The following is a 20,502-nucleotide window of genomic DNA, read 5'->3' as shown; positions in this document are numbered from 1 at the left end:
AACAATATATGAAAAAAAACAAAACAAGTTTCATTCGTCCATTTGGTATAAAAACCCATCTGGAGAATCTGAAAGTGGATCTAAACAGTGTGGAACAGACACATTTCTGCAAAATTCCTCCATGGGATCTCAAAAAGCCTAAAATCCACCTGGATTTAACAAGGAAGCAAAAATCCAAAACGCATCCGAATGTTGTCCATCAACATTTTCTGGGCATAAGAGCAGTATACCCACAACATATCCCAATATACACGGATGGAACTAAATCTGGAAATAAAGTGGCAGCAGCTTTTGCAACAAACCAACTGTGTCAGGGTATCCACATCCCTGACCAAAGTTCAGTTTTCACTGCAGAGGCAAACGCTCTACTACTGGCACTGAAGTTTATTGAGACTGCTCCACAACATTGTTTTAATAATAGCCAATTCAAAATCATGTCTTGAAGCATTGGAAGCTTCTAAAACTGATCACCCAACAATCGTGAAGATTTTAATCAAACTGTCTCTTAAAGCAAAGAGTTTTAATATTATTTTTTTTATGGATACCTGGACACTCAGGAATCTCTGGTAATGAACAAGCAGACAGAGCTGCCAGAGAAGCACTATCTACTGAACCAGAAAAATGCCCTATACCTTCCACAGATCTGAAACCAACTCTGAATGTATATATCAAAAACAAATGGCTGTCGGAATGGGATCAATGTTTAAACAACAAATTACGAGAAATAAATCTTGTTGTTGGAACAAGATATGTGTTCCCTTTTAATAATCGCTGGGATCAAGTCATTTATACACAATGCCGGATAGGACATACAAGACTCGTACACCAATTTTTACAATCAGGAGAAAATTCACCAAAGTGCTCATCTTGTCAGAACCCACTATCCATTAAACATATTTTACTGGACTGTCATACCTCTATACATCTGAGGAACCTGTATTATTCAGTTGATTCTTTTGAAAAGGTTTTTAATCAAGTGAATTCATATTTAGTTTTAAGGTTTTTAGGAAAATGAATCTTAAACACCTCATTTAACGTATTTAACTATTTTAAATAACTAAACCTGGTCCCCGCCATGAATATAGCCATAGAAGCTGGCATGGCGTAAGAAATGAAAGAAACAAATAATTTTTAGTAGCCCTACCTTTATATGATGTTTATCTTAAATTTTTTTGTTTTTGTTTTTCAAGTTTGACCTTAATCAGATTTTTTCTAAATGATTTAGTGAAAGTTTTGTGTTTGGTAGTTCGGGGAACAGACACAGTCTCTATATGATATCTAGGTGATACAGTCTCTATGTGTTGTAGTTTATGTGACCTGTATGACGTTTCAAGGCAGCTAGCAGATGTTCGGATTAACCAGTTTTTCTGCTTCCTGACCTGGGCCCCAGTTAGTCAAATACTATCATTATTAAGACTATTAGCCAAATTACTAGAGAGGAGAGCGGCACCTTCTCTGGAGGGATGGAGTCCGCCTCTATTTAGCAGGTAAGGTCTACCCCAAAAACTCTTCCAATTGTCTATAAATCCTATTCTGTTCTCCAGAGACCACTCCGACATCCAGCCGTTCAGTGACACTAATCTACTATAAACCTCGTCACCACAACGAGTAGGGAGGGGGCCCAGTGTCTGACATCATTTTTGCAAGTTCACACACCTCTTTAACATTATCTCTAGTGATCGCCGACTGGCAAAGCCGGACATCATTAGTGCCGACATGAATAACAATTTTAGAAAATCTACGTTTAGCATTAGCCAGCACTTGTAAATTTGATCTGATGTCAGACGCCTGAGCCCCCGAAATGCATTTAACAATAATGGCTGGAGTCTCTATTTCCACGTTCCTTACAATAGAATCACCAATTATTAGGGCTCTTTCAAAATGATTCTCAGTGGGTGCCTCACTGAGTGGGGAGAATCGATTGGAAACCCTAACAGGAACGGGAGAGTGGTGTCGCTTTGCTGAGCGAGTATGCCGCCGAGACATCACCCAAATGGCCTGCTGCGGGTGCTCTAGAGCCGGAACCAAAGTGTGTGTGTGTGCTCGCTGTTCTACCCGCATCCGAAACGGTGTCTACCAGCTTCTCTTTCTCACTGACCTCCACTAGTGTTTGGATGCGTGCCTCCTAGCTCATCAACCTTCTCTGTCAGCCTGACTAATTCCTTACATTTATCACATGTGAATCCCTCACTGCTGACAGAAGAAGCGATAGTAAACATGTGGCATGTTATGCAGGAAGTAATAACATGAGCGGATGCCATGACTTACCGCAGTTGTTTGTTGTTGTTGTTATGGTTGTTCTTGAGCGGCGAGAGTTTGAGATCGATGTGGTTCCTAATCAGCAGATTTTTGAGATTGATGCAGTAATCTGTGTAGAAAACTAATGCACGCAGTCAAGATGTGAGATGTAGACGAGCAAAAAACAAAACGAGAGAAACTAGTGCGTGCGGTATAATACACACAGATGAAACGGTAGAAAAGCGGAAAAACCCGAAGCACGCGATAAAATGGCAAAGGATAAAATGAAGAATGTATAAGAATAAGCAATGCTAAGCAGGCTAGCAAGCTACAAACACTCGTGCAGTGTGCCGTCAGCAACAGAAACAGCAAATAAATGGTAAAGAATGTAATATTACCTGAGATGAATTGATAATGCACAACGTGGAGGCGAAGAACCACCTGAGGTGAAGCATGCATTGAAATAATTTAATGCACAGTCGCACATCTAGCCATGGATTATCCAGCTTATACCATGGTCACTGCCAGCATTGATTAGTTACAGCTGTCATTGATTTTACAGTGCAAATTTTGACTGGAAGATTAACAATAACGGTTAACTTTATCTACAGGTCGTTAGATCTAGAGTTCTGCCCGTTCTAAATCAGACACAGAGATAATGTAGTGCGATTAATAATACATTTATTTAAATGAATTGAATAAAAAGCTATGCGAATAATTGGAAAAATGGACATGGGTTTTTGGAGACCAAACACTATGTAAAAACACTGTGAATTTAAATGCACAATCCAAAAATAATAACAACCACATAATGAAGAATAGTTGGCACTCCTAAGAACATGTGTTAATCTGAAAAACCAGCATTGCTGACATGATCGTCATAAAAGTGGCACTTACATGATGAGGGGAAAACCATGCAAAATGCTTTGAAACCTGCACACTATGAGACTTCGGTATGGTATCCATTAAGGCTGCATGACTGATTGAATTAAGATTGAAAGCATGATATAGTCTTGCATGATTACTAAACTACAAAAGGCTGCGATTTATCCACATTTTATCTACTCCCCGTGATGCTTTAGCGCAAAATTTGTGTGGAGTTGGTCATCCATTCATTTATCTAGATGTCGGAGCACAGCCTGGCGGTACTTAATAAGGACAATATATGGATACCTGTTCCTTCTTTATTAGAGGGTTGGGAGAACAACTGATAGAAGTGGCCTCAGGTTGTTTGTACAGCCACAAACTGCACATGTTGTCCCTGAGCTCCATAAGCACCTTGTTACATGTTCCAGCCTATACGACTTGAACAAAGCATAATGCAGTACTCATTAAGACCCTATTTACACCTGGTATTAAGATGTGTATTGGGTGATCCGATCACATGTGGTCTGGTGAGACACATCACTGTTTAAACCTGGTCGTTTATAAGCGTCTCCTTTAACCACAGATTTCAGAAGGGAGGGACTCTGTTTCATGAAGACATACATCAGTCAGTGTGTTACTGTATAATAATAAAGTGCAAGAATGTCATAAAAGACAAAGAATATGTGGCGCACTTTTTGTCTGTTTGTGGAGTACCTGTGTCAGCTGAGCCTCGAGTGTGTGTCACTGCATTTTGATATCAGACACAGTGAAGATCAGTGGAGTTCTCGTACTTGTACAGTGCTATGAAAAATATTGGAGCGGTGGAGTTCCCTACCAGCTGCCAAAACACGGAGGGGCTTTCCATCCACCAGGGGTCGGAGGACCTACTCCAGTCTGCCCGGGGAGGAGTAGCTGTCATCCGCCAGAGGGTGGAGGAGTGATCGAGGACCAGGCGACGGCGTGTCTGAGAAACTGCCGAGCAAGTTTTTACTCTCTCTCTCCTCCCCGGGCGGACCGTAGCCAGTCCTCCGACCCCTGGTGGATGGAACCCTCCACATTTTGGTGGCCGGTAGGGAACTCCTCCGCCGCTGGCAGCAGCTCCACTGCTCCAGGCAGCCGGCAGCGAGCCCCTCCTCCCCTCGCAGATGGCGGCCGTTCCTCTGCGTCCAGGCGGTTGGCAGCAACTCCTCTGTCTTCAGGCGGATGGCGAGGACTCCACGACAGCACATCCCTCCTCCTTCCCAGGTTTCGGCACCAATGTAACAAGGATAAGGATGGTAAAGGAGGTGGCGGGAAGCGGCTGAACAGTCAAAATAATATTTAGTAAGAACTTAAACAAAAAGACACACAGAACACAAACGCACACACGGCAGCTACATGTGGCTCGCTCTCTCCTGAACTGCCGCGTTCTGCTGCATTTATCCCTCTCCTCGGCTGATTAGCCCAATTGGGGGCCGGGTGTGCATAGTCACGGCCCTGCCCTGCCCTCCTCCTCGTCGCATACTTTTTCACACAGACCCATTTGGTATTGGATAACTTTTTGCTTCAATTAATAACATTATCTTTTAAAAACTGTAACTGTAAACACACAAAACTTTTGTGTTTACTCAGATTACCTTTGTTTTATGTTAGATGTTGTTTGAATTTTTGAAAAGAAATTGTATGAGATATACACAAAAACAGAAGAAATCATTTTCACAGCACTGTATGTGTATTGCTTGGATGATTATTTCCTTTTAAAGCCACATGTAACCGGTGTCATGAACAGTTTAACCCCTTGTTTTAGTGCAGCGGTTGATTGACAGGTGAGGGTTGGTGCATCACTGCTGCCTGCGACGGATCAGGATGGCGTTTACACTTCAAATTCCCTGGTCATATGCGTTTTTAATTACATGTGTCCTTTTGTGATCCGATCACATGATTATCACATTACAATTTAAATTGTGTTGCCTCATTTTGCCAGTTTCCTTCTCTCTGCGCAAAACATATTTTCATTACAAGCCTTATGGGTGTGTAAGAGGAAAGTTCAGATGCATTTCTAATTAACTCCAGGTCGGACTCAGTAATATGGGACTGATGAACACTGGAGTCTCTTCTTTTTTTTATTTTTTTTTGTCATTTAGCATGTCACAGTTGATTTAAAGACTCTCACAATGTCTCATTACGGAGGACATCAGAGTAGGTGCAATAATATAGAACGGTGATTAAAACTGACTAGAACTGCCTGTGCATTGAACGGGCTTTAATGCACACATTCCATCCAATCAGAATCGAGCTTTCGAACAGACCATGGTGTGACAGTCTCTAATATTGGGGCAGGGGGCAACCAATAATCCTCTCAGCAGTCCGAACTGTCCTTTGTAGTCTTCTGATGTCTGAATTCATAGCTGAACCAAACCAGACAGTTATTGAAGTGCAGAGGACAGACTCAATGACCGCTGAGTAGAACTGTATCAGCAGCGCCTGTGGCAGGTTGAATTTCCTCAGCTGGCGAAGGAAGTACAATTTTCACAATGGAGTCAATGTGTGTCTCCCACTTCAGGTCCTGTGAGATGGTAGTGCCCAGGAACCTGAATGACTCCACTGCTGCCACAGTGCTGTTTAGAATGGTGAGGGGGGTCAGTGTTGGGGTGTTTCTCCTAAAGTCCAAAATGATCTCCACCGTTTTGAGCGTGTTCAGCTCAAGGTTGTTTTGACAGCCAGCTGTTTAACCTCCCTTCTGTATGCAGACTCATCGTCATCTCGGATGAGGCCGATGACAGTGGTGTCGTCTGCAAACTTCAGGAGCTTGACAGAGGGGTCCTTGGCGATGCAGTCATTGGTGTAGAGAGAGAAGAGTAGTGGGGAGAGCACACAACCCTGGGTGCACCAGTGCTGATTGTATATGTGCTGGAAGTGAGTTTCCCCTGTCTCACAAGCTGCTGCCTGTCCGTCAGAAAGCTGGTAATCCACTGACAGATAGACATGGGAACAGAGAGTTGGTGTAATTTATTCTGGAGAATAGCTGGGATGATGGTGTTGAAAGCTGAACTGAAGTCCACAAAAAGGATCCTTGCATATGTCTCTGGTCTGTCCAGATGTTGCAGGATATGATGCAATCCCATGTTGACTGCATCATCCACAGACCTGTTTGCTCGATAAGCAAATTGAAGGGGATCTAGAAAGGGTCCAGTGATGTTCTTCAGGTGGGCCAACACCAGTCTCTCAAATTATTTCATGACCACAGACATCAGGGCGACAGGTCTGTAGTCATTAAGTCCTGTGATTTTTGGTTTCTTTGGGACAGGAATAATGATTGAGCATTTGAAGCAGCATGGGACTTCACACTGCTCCAGTGATCTATTGAAGATCTGTGTGAAGATGGGGGCCAGCTGGTTAGCACAGGATCTAAGACATGCAGGTGAGATGCAATCTGGGCCTGAAGCCTTCCTCGTCTTTTGTTTCCGAAAGACGCGACTCACATCATCTTCTAGGATCTTAAGTGCAGGTTGAGTTGCAGGAGGGTGGAGGAAGGGGGTTGCAGGAGGTGTTGGTGTTTGTGTGAAGTGAAGGTCAGACTGGGTGTTGGGTGTGAGATTGGGCCTTTCCTCATATGTCCTCATATGTAGAAACGCTCTGACCAAACACACTTAAATTCAAGAGCAGGTGATTGTGGTTAGTGTCTTTAGCCACAATGCTTCTCCAGTGGGCATGCTCAGTAGCAGGTGCAACAATGTGAAGTGCATAGTGCTCAGCCTTACAAGGTTCCCCCAGATTTTGACCCATGAATTTTCAAGACCTTTCCATGACATTAAACAAATGGATAACATCATTAAAGATATGAGTAGAAATCAAAGATTTAAATTCTCAAATATTTCCTGATTTTCCATGATAGAGCCTGGCTTTATAGACTTACAACAGTAACATTTATACTTCCATTTCGCAGAGGTGCACAAAGTTTCAAATGGGGGGGGGTGTTGGAGGGTCAGTGATCAAACTGAGCATGCTCAAAATCCTGTATGTTCTACCTTCACCACCAAACTTGATATTGTATGTGCTCACTGTTTAAAAATGCAAGTTGCTCTGACCTAAATGGCATAAAAGTTGACTTAATTGATTATTTTTAAGGGGACATATTTTGCCCCTTTTTACACAATGTAATATAAGTCTCAGGTGTCCCCAGAATGTGTCTGTCTTGTTTCAGCTCAAAACACCTCACAGATCATTTATTCTACCATGCCTTTATACCCCTTCCAAACGGTCTGTTTTAGTGTCTGTAGCTTTAAATGCAAAGGAGCTGCTGCTCCCCACACCCCTTTCTGGAAGTGGGCTGTGCCTTTCCTGCTGGTGCCATGGATACCCCGGCAACAACAATGCAGGAGAACTTAAACGGTTAAAAAAATTTAAATAACACGGAGAACACACTAAGTCAATCATCTTACTGTATTGTGCATAACAAAGGTTGAGTAATGAAATATGTAAAACGGCTATAGTTGTTGAAAATACCACTATCGTTTCATAATAGTTTTTTGAAAAAATGACCGGTTTTATTACACAAAAAATATTAATTGCATGACCACTCATGCGGGACTGTGGAGGAGGCCAATCAGTTTATATTGTAACTGAAACAGAGCTACAGCTTCATTGTTATGGATTAAGGTAGTTAGGGACTAGTTGCTACGTTACACAAAGCAAAATGTTTTCACAACAAGCGTTTTTTGCTCAGCGTGCTAACAGGCAAATTCAGAAAGCCAAATTGCAAACATTAAAAAGTATAAAGTGCGAAACTTACGACTTGCAAATCTGAAGTTGGGTCACAGAGAGTTGGTATCGATCCATCCTTGATACTTAGCTTTGAAGCAAATCCAGCCTTGTGTTGACCATCGTTGATGAAGCAGTCCAAGTTATGACAAGCGGCTCTGGCGAGGAGATAATTATGGCGGACTGTGCGCTACTCGCTCAGGGTTTTAATGAGGGCGGATCTAAGCTACTCGGGTGGATCTCTTCGCCAGCCGTGTGCAGTACCTTTCCTCTTTTGATGTCATAAGGGGCTGCAAACCTGAACAGCTCGTTTGGAGACAAAGGAAAGAAACGACGGGATGGTCTTTTACCATATTTTGTGCAGTGGCGGGCTGTGCATTTAAAGTCTAGGCCTTCAGTGTGATTCATGCCATTAAGAAAACACAGTTTCACAATGAATAAGACACCCTATGACTTTGGGCATCATACATTTGGCACAGCTAACTAGTAATACCAATTGACATTTTAAAAACACGTCCACGCATGAAAGCCAGAACTTGAAAGGACACTTAATGCTCAAGCAAGCCTAATTTTAACTGCAGCATGACTGTTTGTGAAATGAACGTCTCCCGAACAGACATTCAAAAATCATAATTTTTCATATGAACCTACCAAGGAGGTCTATAATACCTGGAAAAGTCTATCTAATAATATTTGCGATTTAAATATTGCTTGCAATAAATTTCTGTTATGCTGCGTTCCATTCAAGTTGGATGAGGGATATTCCTACATATCTCCGACCATAAATGCATTCCATTCCCCGATATTCGGAAGATGACGTTTAAGGAAACAAAGATGCAACGCTCTTGTTAACTTAGCAGTGGTTTGACTCTCATTAGAGATGTCTTCTAGCAACCCAACTGATAAACAATGCTGCAGCGCTAGCATTTGTGCTTCAGGTGTACCATTATCAAAAGAGATTATAATTTACCATGTTTTATACACCTGTTTCTGCAGACGTTTGTTGAACAAGCTTTAATATCACGTAATGTAGAAACGAACTCATTTATCGATATTACTTAATAGTGAATGTTTATCACTTTGTATATCTCCCTGAGTGTCGACATGTTTGTGTGACATCATGCCCCTGCATCTCGGCGAAACTGGAGTTGAGAATTTCTGCATGAGCCTACAAGTCGTAATTTTGACAAAGATGCATTTCATTGCACTTTTCCTAATAGGAAGTTGGAAAATCCGACCTTCCGAGTTGAATGGAACGCAGCACTACTTTTCAAAACTTGATCCGACACTGAATGCTCCAGCAGCCTAAATTACATTTAGAAAACTCCTGATGTTGCTATAACAATGCAAAAAGCACTTACCAATTTGCTTGAAGTGAAAATCAGTCCTCCTTTCCTGTTTAATAAATTAAGCAATCACACGGTCATGCAGAACATCTCGTGTTTTTAAATCCATAAGGATCTCTTTCTCAATGGCAATAACAGCAGTGATGACAGCCGACTCGTCAGACAGCTTGATCTTATGCTTATCGCTCTTGAATTACGTACATCACTTAAAGCATGATTGCATCACTCAAGGCCAGCTAGAAGGCCTCGACTGGGACATATCCTAAAGATCACACCCACCAAGAACAAATAAATCAATCTAATTGGCTGATGAATCTGACAATCTGACATTAGATGCACATTCATTTGCACTGTTGAGGGATTCTGTGGAAATTCTGAAGGCCTGACGGGGTGGAGCTCAGACTCACGCGCTGCTTCTGGCATGCGAAGTGTGAAACAGTTGTCACACTTTGCTTGTAAGCAAGGAATAAATTCTGACTGGATAAACTTTTCATTTTTCTCTATTTGCAGATTAATTAAGAGTGGAAAGTGATTAAAAATACATGATACGTGATTGAAAATGAAAGGATGAAAAATATTTATTTATTTGGCATGTTAGGCCAGCAGAGAAGGCTTTGCTGGCCCTGAGAATTCACCACTGATTTTGTGGTTGTCTACACACACTGGGGACATATTATGTATTTTCTCCCAATTAAGAATGCCCAATTCCCACTACTTAGTAGGTCCTTGTGATGGCGTGGTTACTCACCTCAATCCGGGTGGCGGAGGACAAGTCTCAGTTGCCTTCCCTTCTGATAGTCAGTCCGTGCATCTTATCATGTGGCTCGTTGTGCATGACATTGTGGAGACTCACTGCATGTGGAGACTCATGCTACTCTCCATTATCCACACACAACTTACCACGCGCCCAATTAACAGCGAGAACCACTAATTGCGACCACGAGGAGGTTACCCCATGTGACTCTACCCTCCCTAGCAACCGGGCCAATTTGGTTGCTTAGGAGACCTGGCTGGAGTCATTCAGCACACCCTGCATTCGAACTTGTGACTCCAGAGGTGGTAGTCAGTGTTAATACTTGCTGAGCTACCCAGTCCCCGACACATAATTTATGTAAAAAAAAAAGTACAAAAAAAAAGTGGATTTGGCATATGTCCCCTTTAAGTAAACTCACTTTTACTTACAGTGAAGTTTGCAGTGAAGTGCAAACATTTCAAAATAAGAGTCCCACCATAAGGTGCATCTGGAATTTAATTAAATTTGGACTCTTGTAGCCTCTGTCTGGCCCTACCCATCACAGGAAGGAAAGATTAAGAACATTTAATTTAGGCTACCAATTTTAAAAAACTATTGGCAGACTAACTGGCTTTCTTTCAACACATTATCAAATCGGCACAATCCAATATTGGTCGACTTCTAATTTGTGTTTATTTATATAATGGTACATAAACCAATTTTAATTTGATATATATGTGGAAAACATGTCTTGCGTATTTTAAACTTGCATATATCCTACACTGTTTTACTGATAAACACTGTTAAGGCCATGTTGAATGTGTGCCCCTGCCTGTTTAAGTGCCTGTGACACATGATTTATTTTGAGATTGTGTTGGGGTTTTTTTGGTATGGGGATGCGGTATTAATTTTATTTGCTAAGGTCTTGAAAAAGGTCTTAGTCTTAAATTTGATTAAAAAAAAACTCTGCAGCAACCCTGGCATTTCCCAAATAAGTAAATGTCTTCCAAAAATCAAATGAAGTAAACAATGCTTGACGTTTCTCTGGTATGAACTGCAGTATCAAGAGTTTAAGTAAATATTCAGAAATTGAAAATAAAACAATTGAAATTGTCAATGGACCAGTCAAAACACAAAATCATGTTCCTTGCCTATCGAATCACTTTCTCTCTCTCTGCAGTGTGGTGATCATGAGCTCAATCCTGGAGCACATGTGTGCAGATGTCTTCCAGCAGACAGGATTGTCCCTGCGGCCAGCAGTCGAGGGTCCAGAGCCCATTCCCTACCGGAACCTTCTCCCTGCCCGCCAACCCATACGTCAAGCCCTGCAGATTCAGTTCAGGGAGGTTCTGGAGAAGGGCTGGGTAGACTCGCGTGCGTTCCACCTCTTTGAAAACCTGCTGCATATGGGAGGAGTGTTCTGGTTCACCAACAACCTGGTTAAGGTGAGTGCTCAAATTACATGTTTATCAAACTTTAAAAAGTGCGTAACTGAACATGAAATAAAAAATAAGCTCTTTGTAAAATATCACATAATACCCAAAAAATAAATACAAAACTTTTTGCATTGGTTTTACATTTCTGTCTGTTATTGGACTATACAGCCAATTTTCTACGTCAGTAATGTACACGTCAAGGACTAAAAATATTCCAGAATGTCAGATTCTGTTAATATTGTTAATCTCCAGTATTCAACATGACTATAAATATCACTAAACAGCTGGATAATAATTAAATAGTTGTCCTACATTTGCTGAAAGCTTTTCAGTTGTTAGAGGATTTACATCCAGCCGCACTGAATACACATTCAGAACACAGTGTTAATCTTGTCAACGAAATTACACACAAAAATGTTTGAGTTGTTATTTGATTCCATTAACAAACACTGGATCATGAGGATAAACAATTTGAATTCAAACATTGTTGACGAAAATATGACGAGAAATATACAACACTGCAAGATATTACCAGTGCATGTTTTAGAAGAAGAAACATTTTGTTGAATAAAACCTTGTTTTAGTCTTAGTATTGAGAGGATTTTTTTCCTCTTAACTGTGTGTCGAGGTATGAAAGTGCTGATCTCCGTTGAAACACTTTTATAATCACAGATTTTCAAATGCATCATATATATTTATATATACAGTATTTATTAGTGCTGTCAGTAGATTAAAATTTTTAATCACGATTAATCTCAGATTTGAAAAGTGCTGACATTTTACTCTATATATAGCTTACTTATTTCCTGTCAAAATGCATTTATTTCCTTCTTAGGAAAGAACAGCACATAAAGCATAAATGAAACAATAATGCTTTATTAACATTTTCCAAACTCCACAGAGACAGAAATTCACTAAAATAGCACCAATTCAAGTAACATTAAACATTTACCAAAGTCTAAGTGGGATGTTGACTGATTGATAGAACTACTATTCATTGCAATGCACTTTAAATCTCTTAAACCCTCATCCTCCACAATATTTATCATCATCAGGCTGTCTTTTCACTTTGAATATAGAATGCATATGATTTGTTTCAGGGCAGCAAGCATCATGTTGAACTCCATATGAAAAGCGCATCTTGTTCTGCTTTTGGTGGCTTGGCGCTGACACTGCCAATGGGAATATAATTCATCTGATAATCAATAGCTGAGTACAATGTCAAAATTGTTAAATTTGAGCGGTGCATTAACAGACCCTCCACGGGAGAACAAGCTGTGCAGCAGGCTCATAAGGATTGACATGCCAATGTGATAAAATGCTGACTTACAAAAGATGCAAAGAACTTAACTTTTGTCACAAGTCCCATCAGTGTTTGTTTTATAAGAGGTCCTTTCCCTGGCAATGACTCACTGTTGTGTATATGTTTGTAGTGTGTATCCGAGTGTAATGTCCCCACTGGACACGTCGCAAATTCCGCTCCCTACAAGAGTTCAGAGCTCACACGGAGATGAATAAAATGTCAGAATCTAATTTCAAATTGGTACATGCCTTAATTGCGATTAAGAAAAAATTAACGCGTTATACATTTAAAATGTATCGTATGCGTTAACACATACACACACCGGTCAGCCACAATATTAAAACCACCTGCCTAATATTGTGTAGGTCCCCCTCATGCTGCCAAAACAGCGCCAACCCGCATCTCAGAAAAGCATTCTGAAATTATATTCTTCTCACCTCAATTGTACAGAGTAGTTATCTGAGTTACCGTAGACTTTGTCAGTTTGAACCAGTCTGGCCATTCTCTGTTGACCTCTCTCATCAACAAGGCATTTCCATCCACAGAACTGACGCTCACTGGATGTTTTTTGTATTTGGCACCATTCTTAGTAAATTCTAGAGACTGTTGTGTGTGAAAATCCCAGGAGATCAGCAGTTACAGAAATACTCAAACCAGCCCATCTGGCACCAACAATCATGCCACACTCCAAATTACTGAGATCACATTTTTCCCCATTCTGATGGTTGATGTGAACATTAACTGAAGCTTGTGACCCGAATCTGCATGATTTTATGCACTGCACTGCTGCCACATGATTGACTGATTAGATAATCACATGGATGATTGCTGGTGCCAGATGGGCTGGTTTGAGTATTTAATAATTGCTCATATATATATATGGTTAGTGTATATGAAATATATAAACCATCAACAGAATAAATATATTACAACTTACATCTGCTGAACTTGTAGATAGAGTATTATGAGGATTTTTGAAGCGCTGTTTATTAATATGTTTTCAAATGCATCTTATATGTGTGGCTTATATGAGCTTAATCAGCTATATCAACAACATTAATATTATAACTTAATTCTGTGAATCTATGATGGCAGGCAATTCACAACGGAGCTTGATTTCTAGATAGCGTGCATAAACAGGCACAGGCCTTTTCTATTAATGTTTTTTGTTGATATACTATCATGAATTTAGGAATTGTAACTTCAGTCAGGGATGAATGGACATGTAGTTGTCTAGTCGTGGTGTGCATTTGGCTTGAGTTGCACACTAAATGCATATCTTGTGAATACGCTGTTACCATAATGTGCAATATCAAGAAGTCTCTAAAAAACGGAAAATGAATACATCTCTATGATAAAAAATCCACAACACAGTTACTAAAAATCAAATACCTTATTATACTGTTATATGTGCTTAACCACCGGTGGCACTGTGCCACGGCGGTGGCGTGGTTGACACGGTGATGCTACCAGCCCTAATCACGGTGTTTAGTGTAAAAGTCCGCTCTCATTTTTTTTTTTTTTCACCCAATTTGGAATGCCCAATTCCCAGTGCGATTTTAAGTCCTCGTGGTTGCGTAGTGATTCGCCTCAATCCGGGTGGCAGAGGATGAATCCCAGTTGTTTCCACATCTGAGACCAACAACCCGCTCATCTTATCACGTGGCTTGTTGAACGCGTTGCCGCGGAGACATAGCGCATGTGGAGGCTTCACGCCATCCACCGTGGCATCCGTGCTCAACTCACCGAGAACGAATCACATTATAGCGACCACGAGGAGGTTACCCCTCCCTAGCAACCGGGCCAATTTGGTTGCTTAGGAGACCTGGCTGGAGTCACTCAGCACGCCCTGGGATTCAAACTAGCGAACTCCAGGGGTGGTAGCCAGCGTATTTTACCACTGAGCTAACCAGGCCCCCCTCCGCTCTCATTTGTGTTCCACGAGTGCTGTTGAACTTGTGCTGGTCACGTTGGCTCTCCCGCCCATGAGTGATTTTGAATTTGCTGTATTATGAGCTCATGCAAGAGACAGTGCAGTGATTGGATGGAAACATTCCTTCTCATGAATAATGTGTAGAAACTATCGGAATCTAATTACGTAGACACGTCCTCTCTAACCAATTACATCTCAGACTTTATGCATATAGATATAAATTACATTTAGTGACATTGCTTCAGAAGAGCAATGAACGAAGTACCTCATAAAAACTAAAATGAACCACTTTCCCATTATTAATAGGCATAATGATAACTGTCATTGTTTTCAATGATGTGCGACAAGTACATGTTCTGTTAGCATCTCAAAAAAAGTGTAAGGACTCGTATTGTGAATTGTATGTACTCCCAGCTGCTCACAAATAGATACAGGGAAACAATTTTTTTTTTTAAGATTAACACTTTTTATTGATTCTTCAACATAACACAAAATAAAGCATAATATAAATGAATAGAATCAACAATTATCCCTTTTTAACCCCCATTATTTCCCTATCCCCCTCCCAATCCCAAACCCCACCCTAACCCTCAACAAATTTCTCTGTGGTCAAGCCTGTTACATAGGTGTAAACCCACACCAAAAATAATAGAGAAAATAAAAATCATTAAAGAGAGAAAAAGAAAAATTCCACAAAGGATACAATTAACAATTTGTACCACAATAATGTTTCTCTCCACATGGTCTTCACTGAGAGCCTTAAAGAAAGGTTAAGTACTTGTCCCGTTTTTTACCATACATGTCTGCCAAACTGTTTATATGACATCTTTTCGAATGCCGCCACCCTGCCCAATTCGGTGAACCATCCTTGAAATGAGGGAGCGCCTTTAGACTTCCATCCTCTAAGAATTACAGTGCATTCAGAAAGTATGCAGACCCCTTCATTTTTTTCACATTTTATGTTGCAGCCTTATGCTAAAATGCTTAAAATAAAAAATTTTCACATCAATCTACACTCCAGCAACATAATGACAAAGTAAAAAAAAATTTTTTTTGATAACTTTGCAAATTTATCAGAAAGAACCTAGATAGACCCTTTGCTATGGCACTTGAAATTTAGCTCAGGTGCATCCCATTTCTCTGGATCATCTTTGAGATGTTTCTTCAGTTTGATTGGAGTCCACCTGTGGCAAATTCAATTGATTGGACATAATTTGGAAAGGTACACACCTGTCTGTATAAGGTCTCACAGCTGAAAATGCATATCTGAGCAGAAACCAAGCCATGAGGTCAAAGGAACTGCCTGCAGAGCTCAGAGACAGGATTGTGTCGAGGCACAGATCTGGGGAGAGTTACAAGAGCACAGTGGCCTCCGTAAGTCTTAAATGGTAAAGTCTGGAACAACCAGTACTCTTCCTAGAGCTGACTGCCTGGCCAAACTGAGCAATCAGGGGAGAAGGGCCTTGGTAAGAGAGGTGACCAAAAACCCGATGGTTACTCCAATTGAGCTCCAGAGATCATATGTGGAGATGGGAGAAACTTGCAGAAGGACAACCATCACTGCAACACTCCACCAATCTGGGCTTTATGGCAGAGTGGCCAGACGGAAGTCTCTCCTCAGTGCAAGACACAAGAAAGCCTGCTTGGAATTTGCAAAAAAAAGCACCTAAAGGACTCTCAGACTGTGAGAAACAAGATTCTCTGGTTTGATGAAATGAAGATTGAACTGTTTGGCGGGTTGTGAGGGTGTTTTTCAGCGGCAGGGACCGGGGGACTGGTCAAGGTTGAAGGAAAGCTGATTGCAGCAAAATACAGAAGTATCCTTAATGAAAACCTGGTCCAGAGCACTGCGGACCTTAGACTGGGCCAAAGGTTCACCTTCCAACAGGACAATGACCCTAAGCACACAGCCAAGACAACGCAAGAGTGGCTTAGGGATAACTCTGTAAATGTCCTTGAGTGGCCCAGCCAGAGCCCAGACTTGAACCCAATCGAACATCTCTGAAGAGACCTGAAAATGGCTGTTCACCGACGGTCCCCATCCAACCTGACAGAGCTTGAGAGGATCTGCAGAGAAGAATGGCAGAAAATCCCCAAATCCAGGTGTGCAAAGCTGCCAAAGGTGCTTCAACTAAGTACTGAGTTAAGGGTCTGAATACTTGTCAATGTGATATTTAAGTTTTTTCTTTTTAATAAATTTGCAAAGTTATCAAAAATCTGGTTTTTGTTTTGTCATTATGGGGTATGGACTGTAAATTGATGAGCTTTATTATTTTTCAAAAATAATAAAGCATTTTAGTGTATGGCTGTAACATAAAATGTGAAAAAAATGAAGGGGTATGAATACTTTCTAAATTCTGAGTCTCTGTCTGCCAATCATTACACTAGTTTGGACCCAGCTTTTTGTATATTTATCACCTATTTTAAGAACCGCCCCATCACCCAGTATACATAGTCTAGGGCAGAATGCAATTTGAGTATCTAAAGCCTCACAGATAAAATTCTGGACTCTTACCTAGAATTCTTGCATCTTAGCGCAGAATCACAGAGCATGGGCTATGTCTCCATCCTCCAAATGACATTTCCAGCAGGTAGGTGTGACTTTTAAACCAAGCTTAAACAATCTATTGGGAGTCCAGTAGAAACTATGCAAGATCTTAAACTGAATAAGCCCTACCCTTGCATCCCTGGACATAGTTTTAACATTTTTTAAAATTATTTCCCACTCCCCATCCTCCAACATCAAGTTCAGATCTCTTTCCCATAATTTCTTAAGAGCTGTTAAGGCTCCATCACAAAGAATCTGAATCAATGAGGAATAAAACACTGATGCTTCATGACCCTTTCTAAAGGCTGTGAGTACCATACAGAGGGTGTCTGCAGCCTTAGGAGGCTGTGTACTACCACCAAAAATATTATAAACTGTAAATACCTAAAAAACTGAGACCTAGAAATCCTAAATTGCTGTGTTATATTTTCAAATGATCTCAAAGCTCCATTTTCATAAAGGTCACCAAGAGTAGCAACACCCCTCTCAATCCATTCTTTCCAGAAAAAGGGGGACTTGTTAATACATAATTTGGGGTTCATCCATATACTTGAGGAAACATTTAGGTAAGGATCAAAACTGAACATATGGGAAAACTTTGTCCACAAGGTTGAAATAATAGTGTGCATTTTTACTTCTCTAGGCAATTTGATAGAAAGACTTTGCAATGGTGAGATTGGGGCAAGGACCACTTTTTCAATGTTATACCAGGAAGGGGCTCTATCGGGTGGAAGAGACCAATGGGCCAGGGGTCTGAGGTTAAAAGTATAGTAATAAAAAATTTTTTTTGGGGAGGCTTAAACCTCCTTTGTCAATTGGTCTATGTAACTTACTAAAATGCAAACGAGGTCGTTTACCATTCCAAATAAAGGACTTAGATATTCTATCAAACTTGTTTAAAATAAGAAAGAGGAACTTCTAGAGGGAGAGACTGCAGTAAATAATTGAATTTGGGGATACAATTCATTTTTATAACATTGACCTTCCCAGTCACAAAATGTAGTGAAGCCCACCTATCAACATCACACAAGAACTTTTTCATTAATGGGTCAAAATTAGCTCTTACTAAATCTCTCAAATGTGCTGGAAATAAAATGCCTAAATACTTAATGCTTTGCTTGGGCAATTGAAAGGCTCCAGTTTGGAAAGCTGCGGCAGGGCAATATGCTCACCCAGTATCCTGAAAATTTGGAGAAAGAATTAATAATTCTAAGGAGGCTAGGCATAGATCTACTAGGGTAGGAGACAAATAATAATATATCATCTGTGTAGAGTAGAAGTTTATGCACCACACCTCCTACTACTTAGAATACCAGGAAAATCATCCTGTCTTCTAATTGCAGCTGCTAATGGTTCCAGGGCAAGACTGAACAATAAAGGGGAGAGAGGACGGCCTTGCTGGGTTCCCCTGCCAAGAGAAAAAAAATCAGAAATTAATCCATTAGTTTCCACCGCCACTAACAGTTGTTTATAAAGTAACTTAATCCGCCCAATAGAAGTGTTTCCAAAATCTTAAAAAGATTGTCCCATCACATAAATAGTTGGATCTTAGCCAGTGTCATCATTGCCAGGCAGATCGTTTTGAGGGGCTGGAGGTCAGCTGGAGCACGCTCCTTTCAGGAGGGGTGCTCGGAGATGGGAAGGGTGGCGGCCTTTGAGGAAGGTGCATTTAGAAGAATGGGGAAGTACAACATGTTCGTGGAGAAATGGGGCGGGTATATGTCATTTTATGGATATGTGATTATTATTATAATATTTTGTATTTGTTTATCTTTTTTTTTGCATATGTGTCATTTGATGACCACTGTGATGTTGTTGGGGTCAGGGTGGGATTGGGAGGGGTAATAGTGGGGGTAAGATTGATTCTGTGTAAATATGTTTTGTTTTACAGTTTTCATTTATGTGAATCAATGAAAAAAAAAAAATCAATCAATTGGTGTCAAGTGAGATGCCAGAAATCGGGTCTGGGGTATGGGGGCTACTGACCACATAATATTTATAAAAAGTCTAATGTTATCAGAAGAACTATGACCATGAATAAACCCCACTTGACCTATATGTTTAAGAGATGTAATTATTCTGCTTAATCGATTAGCCAGAATTTTAGACTATTTCTACATCTAACTGGATCAGGGAAATTGGATGAAAACTTTTACATTCATTTGCATCTTTATCTTTTTTTTTAAATGAGACTAATTAGGGCTTGTACCATGGTTGGCGGTAGTTCACCTTTCTTTAATGATTCTGTGTAAACTTCTAACATAAGTGGAGCCAGTTCTGTGACAAGATCAAAAACAATTTGCTGCAAAACCATCTGGCTCTGGTGCTTTACCTGTTGGAAAGTCTTTAATTACTTCAACAAGCTCCTCCAAAGTAATATCTGAGTCAAGAAAGTCTTTTTGATCATTCGTCAATTTTGGAAGTTCTAATGGCTCTACAAAGTTGCTAATATCCTTATCGGTAGATGAAGACGTAGAAATATAAAGATTGAAATAGAATTCTTTAAAGAATTCTTTAAATTCTTTATGATCTGTGGCAGTTATAAATAAATAGCCTCCAGAAGACTTCACTGAAGGGATGGTGGAAAAAAAACTCTTTTTTATGTATCTGGAAAGAGGTTTCCCTGCCTTGTCTCCCATCTCAAAGTTTGTCTGTCTTGCTCTGAATAACCAAAACTCTTACCTTCTGTGACAAAATAGTATTGTACCTATATTTTAGCTGAGTCAACTCTCTAAGACCATTGGATGACATTCGGCGCTTGAGCTCTGTTTCAGCACATTTAATACTCTTCCAATTCTATGAATTCCTGTGCTTTGATCTTTTTAATGACTGAGGTATATTGTGTGATCTGCTCCCTAAGAACTGCCTTAAGCGCCTCCCATGCCACGACCATAGAGGACACTGAGAACCAGTTGGTTTCTACATAAACATTAACCTATGTCTTTAACATTTGTTGAAATGCTGGATCCTGTAAAAGGGATGTAATTACCATCTATATGATATGCGGCAACATCTCTAAACACACCAAAGCATGATCTGAAACTAAAATGTTCCCAATTGAGCAGTCAGTGGCAGATGGAATAAGTGACTTAGATATATATATATATATATATATATATATTTTTTTTTTAAAATGTATTCTAGAGTAAATCTTATGAACTGATGATAAAAAGGTGTAGTCCCTCCCAGATGGATTCAGAAGTCTCCAAATGTCTGTAAGACCAAGATTTTTACACATCCTGTCATTGTTGCTCTAAAGGGACTACACACCTTTGCATCACTATGATCGAGGACTGGATCCACTAAAAGATTGAAGTCTCCACCCAAAACAATATCCTGGAGGATCCCAGCTGCTTGT

General features: G+C 40.4%; 1 protein-coding gene across 2 annotated transcripts in view; it reads left to right on the top strand.

Annotated features, from left to right (window-relative positions):
* The window catches only part of med24 (mediator complex subunit 24), a 71,242-nt gene that overhangs the window by 34,619 nt on the left and 16,121 nt on the right, over positions 1-20,502 (top strand). For both annotated transcript variants that reach the window (XM_051674467.1, XM_051674468.1), the window contains one exon: positions 11,105-11,369. In XM_051674467.1, the coding sequence (XP_051530427.1) occupies positions 11,105-11,369 (265 nt within the window). The remainder of the gene's footprint in view (positions 1-11,104; positions 11,370-20,502) is intronic.

This window comes from Myxocyprinus asiaticus, chromosome 36 (assembly GCF_019703515.2).
Source record: "Myxocyprinus asiaticus isolate MX2 ecotype Aquarium Trade chromosome 36, UBuf_Myxa_2, whole genome shotgun sequence".
NCBI lineage: Eukaryota > Metazoa > Chordata > Actinopteri > Cypriniformes > Catostomidae > Myxocyprinus > Myxocyprinus asiaticus.
This window is presented reverse-complemented; position numbering and strand designations above follow the sequence as displayed.